This window comes from Quercus lobata, chromosome 10, assembly GCF_001633185.2.
Source record: "Quercus lobata isolate SW786 chromosome 10, ValleyOak3.0 Primary Assembly, whole genome shotgun sequence".
Taxonomy (NCBI): Eukaryota; Viridiplantae; Streptophyta; class Magnoliopsida; order Fagales; family Fagaceae; genus Quercus; species Quercus lobata.
The window spans coordinates 11984785-11993366 of NC_044913.1; the positions used below are offsets into that span (position 1 = coordinate 11984785).

The following is an 8582-nucleotide window of genomic DNA, read 5'->3' on the forward strand; positions in this document are numbered from 1 at the left end:
ACAATTCTGCATTTCTAGGGCTTGAACTTTGAAAGAGGTGGTTGGTAGTTAGTTCTAACCCTTAATAGGGTAATTTCCATACTCGAATCCACAACACATTGCTTAAATGAAAGATAATAGTCATCACATCAAAGTCCTTGACATCTATTAAAAAACACCATCATCAAAGTGAAAAAAAGAAAGAAAAAGAGAAAACAGAAGAAGACAAAGAAAGAAAAAGAAAAGTTGTGTGATTTTCAGGATGGAGAGAGAGACATTTATGGGGAGACATTAGACAAGTGGTTGCAGAGGGGAAGTAAAAAAAATAGAAAAGAAAAGAAAAGTGCGACGACACAGAGCGATAAATAATAATTATAAATATGAATCAAAACAATTGAAATAGACACAAGTGGCTGAAATGCATTAAAACATATTAAAATTTAAGTCAAGATAGAGGCTAGACCTTACTGTAATGAATAATGATAAGTTTGCAGGATGGAAGGCGAATATGCTTTCCTTTGCGGGTCGAGCTGTCCTTATTCAGGCCTCTTCTGCTGCTATACCATCCTATATTATGCAGTGCACTAAGTTACCGGGAAGAATTTTGGATGGGATTGATCGGGTAAATAGAAATTTCCTATGGGGAACCACGGATACTGCCAAGAAGATCCACTGGGTGGGGTGACAAAAAGTTACTAGAACAAAAGAGGAAGGGGGGCTTGGGTTGTAGGAAGCTAAAGGTAGAAATACAGCCCTCCTTGCCAAGCTTAATTGGCGGCTGCACACAGAGAGCGAAGCTTTGTGGGCGCAAGTCCTTTGGCAAAAGTACCATAACAATAGAAGGCTTAATGCTAGAAATCCGGACAGATTACCATGCTCCCAGGTCTGGACAGCCATAAGAAGAGGTAGGGAGACCTTCAAGAAGGGTAGTTTGATGATGATTAACAGGGATAGTAATATTAGTTTTTGGAGGGGCAATTGGCTGAGCAAAGGCCCTCTCCGGAATTTGATTTAAGGGCCTCTAACTCATGGTGCAACTCACTTGGAAGTTAAGGATGTCCTTACAGATACGAGGTGGGATTGGAGCAAAATTCCTTTTGAATTGCCTTTGGATGTAAAATCCTTGATTCAAGCCATACCTACACCCTTCACTAGTAGAGGAAGGGAGAGAATCTCTTGGATGGGCAATCCAAGAGGCACTTTTGATTTAAGGAGTGCTTACTCCATTGCCATGGGAGCGGAAGCTGACTTGGGTGTGCATGATTTTGGGTGGATTTGGAGGTTGAACACTTTGCCCCGCATCAAGACCTTCTTGTGGATGTGTGCTCATGGAAGTATAGGGGTTAAGGCTTGTCTTGTGAAAAGAAGAGTAGTTGAGGAGGAGTCATGCCCAATCTGCCAAAGGGCCTCGGAAACAATTCTTCATGCTCTTAGGGACTGCCATAATGTTAAAGAAGTATGGCGGTAGCTGGGAATTCAAAGGATTGACAGAGTGTTTTGGACTAGCAACTTACAAGATTGGATCAAGATCAATAGCAAAGATAGGGGAAGCTGTTTTCAAGGTAATCCTCCATGGAATATTTTATTTCCAGTAGCAGTTTGGAACTTATGGAAGAGTAGAAACATGCTTATTTTTAAGAGGAAGAGCCAAAACCCGAATCTTTCCAATGAAATTGTGAACCAAGCTGTGGAGTTTCTGTGTTATGTAGCTTCTCCTAGGAGCCCAACCTGAGTTGTGACTAGAAGCATCAAATGGGAGAAGCCAGCAATGGGATGGAAGAAATTGAACACCGATGGGTCGGTTTTGGGTAGACTTGGTCAAGCAGGCTGCGGTGGTGTTGTTAGAGATGATAATGGGAGTTGGATAGCAGGTTTCACAAGGCATATAGGTTCTACGAACTGTTTTGCAACTGAACTTTAGGGTCTAAGGGATGGTCTCAGCTTGTGCCTTTCTCTTAATATTCCATGTCTTGTTGTAGAGTTGGATGCTAAAGCAGTGGTTGATGTCTTAAGGAACTACAACTATGATAACACTATTATATCTCCTATAATGGATGATTGCAGGAAGTTGCTATCCTGTTTTCAGCAAATTCAGATCAAGCACTGCTACCGGCAAGCTAACAGATGTGCAGACTTATTGGCCAAAATGGGAGTGGAGCAGGAAATAGATTTTCTTATTTTTTTGAATCCGCCTGTGGATGTTTTGCAAATTCTTCAGGATGATAGGATTGGTTTGTATGTAAATTGGACCTGCCATGGGCCTGTTGCTTCTCTTTGAGTTTTAATATATCGCCTATTTACCCAAAAAAAAAAAAAAATGAATAATGATAAGTATACCTTCCATCCAAAGTGATAAGTTGTAAGAGTAATCAGTGGTGGAGCTAGGAACTTGACTTTGGGGGTTGAACCAAAAAAAAAAAAGTTTATTTATTTTTTTATTATAAAAAAATGATTAATTTTTTTTTCTCTCTATATACAAAAATTAAAATAATAATGCTACCATCTTTCTTACTTCTTAAGAATGAATCAATAAATTTTAACTTTCCCATAAACTTAGATTTTCAGATAAATTATATCTCATTAAGCATAATGACTAAGATACAACAAACCTACTAGTCAATTAAAGATTGCTAAATAAAAGAGTAAAAAACAAACACTTCATGCATACAAAAATATAATTAAATATGAAACAACAGATAATATATTATACTATTATTTTATTTCTATTATATATATTATCAGTTTCATAAATCGTATATTATATTTATATATTATTAATATATTTATTAATTTAATGACAAATAACAAGTAGAAGAAAGAAAGGTCAGACCTTTTTATGCTTTTGAAGAGAAGTTGAAGTGTAAACCATACACGTGTAGGTCTTGGAAAAATTATAATCTCAAATCTGTTAAAAAAATCTTGTCTTGGATCTTGGGATGAAAGAGTAAAGCAAAAACAAAAGGTAAAACAGCAAACCAAACCAACTATCTCAAAGAGAGAGAGAGAGAGAGAGAGAAGAGTCAAAGCCCAGATGCAAATATGTAGTAGTCTGGTTGTGTGATAGTATGAATGTAAAGCCAAGAAATTTATTGATTACGAAGAAGGAGACATTTTCTCAAACTCCAAAATAAGTCGTTGGGGGGTTTTTCAGTGAGGTTGGAGCAAAAAAATAGAATTTTTTTTTTTAATTCACTTTTTTCTTTTCAGTTGTTAAAATAATCTTGTGTTTATCATCAGTGTTTGATTTTCCAATTAATTAGCTTGGTGATAAATTGTACATAATTGTAATCTTATTTAAATGAATCTAAAATGTATTCATGGATATATATTAAAAAGAAGAAGGGGGAAGGGGCCATAATAATGGATAACTATTATACTTTCTTTTTTTTTATAGAAAAGATAACTCTTATATTGATATATATATCTAGTATCTATTAGGGGTGTGCGCAGTTCGGTAATGGCGGTTTTTTTCCAAATTTATTACCGAACCGATAGAGATTGGTTTTTTCATAATTGGAATCGATGCACACAGCCTAGGTTCGGTTTTCCGACCTATAGCAGTGCGGTTTTTTGCAGTGCGGTTTAGTCGGTTTGGTCGGTTTGAAATATTAAAAAAAAAACTATTTTTTTAATAATAAAAAAATTGGGCTTTCAAGCCCAACATCAATATATCAACTTGTTCAAGAAACCTGTGGCAAATAATGTATTTTTCATTTCATAATGATCCAAAATTTCAAACCTGTGCAAAATTTCACATAATGATCCATAAGCTGAGTCAACACACCAAAAAGTAAAAACTAAATTAAATAAATAAATAACTAACTAAAAACTAACTAAATAAAAACTCAATAAATAAATAACTACAAACAACTCACACTCACACCGTCACACGCACAACTCACACTCACACACATAAATAACTAAATAAATTAACTAATTGAGTCAACACACTCACACGCACACCTTTGTCCAATCTCCATCTCTAACTCTAAGTCTCTAACTCACTTCCCTACTGAACATTGAACAACAACAAGTCAACAACTCACACAGTCACACTCACACGCACAACTACAAACAGTCAAACACAATCTCTCTCACTCCGTTTCCATTAAAACCAAAAGAAAGGGGTTGATGGCTTACCGTGGTTTGCCACGGGGAGCTGCTGCTGCTGCGAGGCGCAACTCAGGCCGGTGAGACCGTGAGCGAGAGGCTAGAGGCGAGGCAACTGGGGCAAGAGCGAGAGAGAGAGTTAAGGGTCTCCAGGTGTGAATAGAATGAATTTATAGTGAGGTATGTGTCTGAAAACCTACATAAAATGGTGCCTTTTTTCTTTTTTTCTTTTTTAATAATAACCCAATACAACAACGTTTTACTATAAAAATTTAAAATAGATACACACCTAAACGACGCCGTACCCCTGATCTGAACTGAAAATATTTCTCTATCTGTTTGTATCGGTTTGGTTCGGCTTTACTCAGTGCGTGCTTTGCGTCTTCGATGTCCTCACCGCACTAGCATTGGAGCTCCGTTCACGTTCTGATTGCCGGCATCGGCTCCGTCGGTCGGTGCCAATGGCTGTGTAGGAGGGTCGGTGTCGATTGGTGTTGTTGGCTTCAGTGATAGTTTGCACACTCGTAGTATCTACTGACTTTTTTTTAAAAAAAAAAAAAATTGGGGGTGGGGGGAGGCCCCCTTGGGTCCCAACTAAGAGCATCTCCAACAGGTTCGGTATCCGGATTTGTTAGCTAAAATTTGGAGAATTTGTGCACTGTTCATGTTCCAACAGGTTCAGTATACCTAGATTTTTTTTTGGCTAATGAACTGTAGCCCATCAAGTCTGATAGGCTACTATAGATTAGCAACTGTTTTTTTTTTCATTAAAAAATTCCAACACTTAATATTTTATCACTTCTTTCTCTTTCTTCTTTGATTTGTTTCTTCTCACAGAACAATTCTTGCTCTCACAAAACAATTCTTTTAATTTAAACAACAAATCTAAAATCAAAACAACAACAACAATAGATCAAGAACAGAAGAAAAAAAAATAGAACAACAATAAAAGATCAAGAAAAAAAAATAGAGACGTATGTGTGTGGTGGAGCAGCAGCGGTAAGGGGGAGGAGCAACGGTGGCGGTGTGGTGGAGCAAGGGTGATTTCTCCTTTCTCTCCATAAGTGTCTGTGTGTGTTTGAAGATAATGGTAGAAAAAGAAAAGAAAAGGAGTAGAAAAGGAGAGAGCTGGAGAAAGAAATAGAGAGGGAGGTTCTGGAAGTGGAAAGTAGAGAAAAACAAAAAAGTAGAGGATGAGATATATGGTGTAGGGTCACGATTCGGGGTCCGGGCCCAACAATTATGTGGTTCCGGCCCAAGGAGCCCTGAACAATGAATTTGTAAAGGGTGGGTTACTAGAACTGGGCTTTGGTGTGTGGATGACGACCATCAAGGTATTTCCCAAGGGCCAAATTTAACAGAGAGGATTAGTCCTCGGCAGAATCCAAGGAGCTTTTCTTGGTGCTCCTGGTGTGTTGGGGATCCATCCCCCCCCCCCCCATTTGTTTCTCTTTACTCCCTATTTATAGTTGTTTTTCTTCTCCTGACTGGGGTTCCCAGGGTAGGTACTTATCTCATTCGCCCCTACCTCTAGTTGTTGGGAGTAGTTGTAAGGACAGAGAAGTATGGCTGTGTCAGGCACAAGGCACTGAATACAATAAAGGCTGCCTTCCCTTGTACTCTTTCGTTCTATCTGTCGTCTCTCTCCACTTTCGTGCTTTCCCTGCCCTGTGGAACGGTCTGGTGTTTCGCCATTGATGGTCCGTTACCTCTTTTACCATCGGCTATATCCATCCGAGGATGATTTTTCCATGGTTGAGGAGGGGTTTTCCCATGGACTGGGCCCCTGGCTCAGTATAGATATTCAAACAAGCCTATTAGTCTTTTCCCCCCACAATAATCCCTCAAAATCCTGTTGTTCGGCTCCTCGGACGAACATGAGGGTTTTGGTGACATCGAGCCTCTGTCACGGTTCCCCAAGCCTTGCTTTCCATTAATGCTAGAGTCTCTTCATTTGCTCGAGGCGCGTTCTTGGCTATGGGATATTCTTTTAATCTATCCCAGCTACATCTCTGTCGTTTCGATACACGAGGAGCGCTTTAATTGGGGTTCTTTCACGAGGTGACATAAATCTAACGGTTGAAGGCTGCTTTGGAATTCGAATGAGATTAATCTCATTTGTAATTCCTTCCTGGGGTTTCGAAGCGAATTGATTGCCTCCAAATTCGTCCTCTATATAAGACGTGCAGTGAGAGATAGTCCCTCCTTATTTGCAGAGTCCTGAATTTTCAGATTTCTGTCTCTCCAAAAGTTCCCAAAGTCCCTACTACGAGAGTGACTAAGATTTTGGGAGCGAAATAATCATGGTTGGGATGAGGGTAAAGGAACAAAATCCCCTTCAGAAGCCTTGGGTATCTCCAAGATTCAGAATGACCTAGTCAGGACAAGGGAGACAAAGGCTCAAGTCCTTCCTTCCCCTCGATAGGGCAAGAAAGGAACCTCATTTTCCTTCAGCCAAAATCCGAAGCAGATGGATGTTGCATTAGATTTTTGGTGCGACAGCACTGAGATTTCCCATCATCGGTACCATCTGCTCTCACTCGATTATTGCTAATATGATTCTTGCTCGATTGCTGTCAGAGCTGGTACGGGAATTTGGCATTCCCACTTCTTCCTCTCTTCCATCACCGGTGCCACCCGGGTGCCTCTGCTTCTTCTTCTCTTCCGTCACTAGAGCCACCCAGACTTGCCTAGTCGTCGTTAGAGCAAAATTGAAGGGTCTATCATCCCCGTGTATTTTATGTTATAATTTTTGTTTTCAGTTAGCTTATGATTTCAGGCTTGTCTAAGCCCCTTTATGTATATTGTATCGTCTCTTTATCTAATAAAAGATGATTTTATTGCATTTTACGTATCCTTTCTCATTTGCAATGATTATCGTGTGAATGGATGTACCGGTGTTTTTCTTTTGAACTGTATTTAGAACCGATGACCTCATCGGTAGAGTTATTTATCGAGATCGACGAGCACAACGGTGTCGATTTTAAATAAGTTGACCATACAGAACAAACCGGGATAACAGCCGCACGTTCCGTATTGTGAACGGAGTAACCGCCTAAGGATGTGCAATCTGAAATAAATTGTTCGTATGGGTCGCCCGGAATTAGGGCCCTTTCCCTAGTTTCCGATGATATTCGTAACTTTGATTTATTTTAGGTATACGGCCTGAGGACTATGCAATTAAGTCCGAGGACCACGCAAGGCCTTGGTTCTGTCTAGCACTTGGGCTTTGTGTTCAATGTGTCTAGTTTCCCATAGGCTTGAGTTCGAGGACTATGCAAGGCCTTGGTTCTATCTAGCACTTAAGCTTTGTTTTCAACATGCTTAGTTTCCCCATAGGCTTGAGTCCGAAGACCACGCAAGGCCTTGGTTCTATCTAGCACTTGGGCTTTGCATTCAATGTGTCTAGTTTCCCATAGGCTTGAGTCCGAGGACTATGCAAGGTCTTGGTTTTGTCTAGCACTTAAGTTTTGTGTTCAGTGTGTCTAGTTTCCCCATAGGCTTGAGTCCGAGGACTATGCAAGGCCTTGGTTCTGTCTAGCACTTAAACTTTGTATTCAGTGTATCTAGTTTCCCCATAGGCTTGAGTCCGAGGACTATGCAAGGCCTTGGTTCTGTCTAGCACTTGGGCTTTGTGTTCAGTGTGTCTAGTTTCCCCATAGACTTGAGTCCAAGGACTATGCAAGGCCTTGGTTCTGTCTAGCACTTGGGCTTTGTATTCAGTGTGTCTAGTTTCCCTATAGGCTTGAGTACGAGGACCATGCAAGGCCTTGGTTCTGTCTAGCACTTAGGCTTTATGTTCAGTGTGTTTAGTTTCCCCATAGGCTTGAGTCCGAGGATTATGCAAGGCCTTGGTTCTATCTAGAACTTGGGCTTTGTGTTCAGTGTGTCTAGTTTCCCCATAGGCTTGAGTCCGAGGATTATGCAAGGCCTTGGTTCTGTCTAGCACTTAAGTTTTGTGTTCAATGTGTCTAGTTTCCCCATAGGCTTGAGTCCGAGGATTATATAAGGCCTTGGTTCTGTCTAGCACTTAAGCTTTGTGTTCAGTGTGTCTAATTTCCCCATAGGCTTGAGTCCGAGGACTATGCAAGGCCTTAGTTCTGTCTAGCACTTAAGTTTTGTGTTCAGTGTGTCTAATTTCCCTATAGGCTTAAGTCCGAGGACTATGCAAGGCCTTGGTTCTGTCTAGCACTTAAGCTTTGTGTTCAGTGTGTCTAATTTCCCTATAGGCTTAAGTCCGAGAACTATGCAAGGCCTTGGTTCTGTCTAGCACTTAAGTTTTGTGTTCAGTGTGTCTAGTTTCCCCAGAGGCTTGAGTCCGAGGACTATGCAAGGCTTTGGTTCTGTCTAGCACTTGGGCTTTGGCTATTCTCTCCGTAGGGGATTCAATGGACTGGACTGCTAAGCCCACGAGAGTTAGCCCCTTGTTAGGTGCCCAGGGCAAATGTCTGATGTTAGAAGCCCCTAGGACTATGTTTCACTTAACAACCTTT

General features: G+C 40.4%; 1 protein-coding gene across 1 annotated transcript; it reads left to right on the top strand.

The window, feature by feature from the left end:
* Nucleotides 1-1747: 1747 nt before the first annotated feature.
* Nucleotides 1748-2257, top strand: LOC115964342. The gene is made up of 2 exons (XM_031083676.1): nt 1748-1850; nt 1959-2257. Exons 1-2 carry the CDS (start codon nt 1748-1750, stop codon nt 2255-2257), a joined length of 402 nt encoding a protein of 133 aa, XP_030939536.1.
* Nucleotides 2258-8582: the final 6325 nt, after the last annotated feature.

What these genes read in the sequence shown, in the direction of transcription:
- LOC115964342 (XM_031083676.1), top strand. Translation starts at nt 1,748, where the DNA reads ATGGGATGGAAGAAATTGAACACCGATGGGTCGGTTTTGGGTAGACTT. An exon ending in TAATGGGAGTTGGATAGCAG is followed by an intron (nt 1,851 to 1,958) that starts GTTTCACAAGGC and finishes GTCTTGTTGTAG; the next exon opens with AGTTGGATGCTAAAGCAGTG.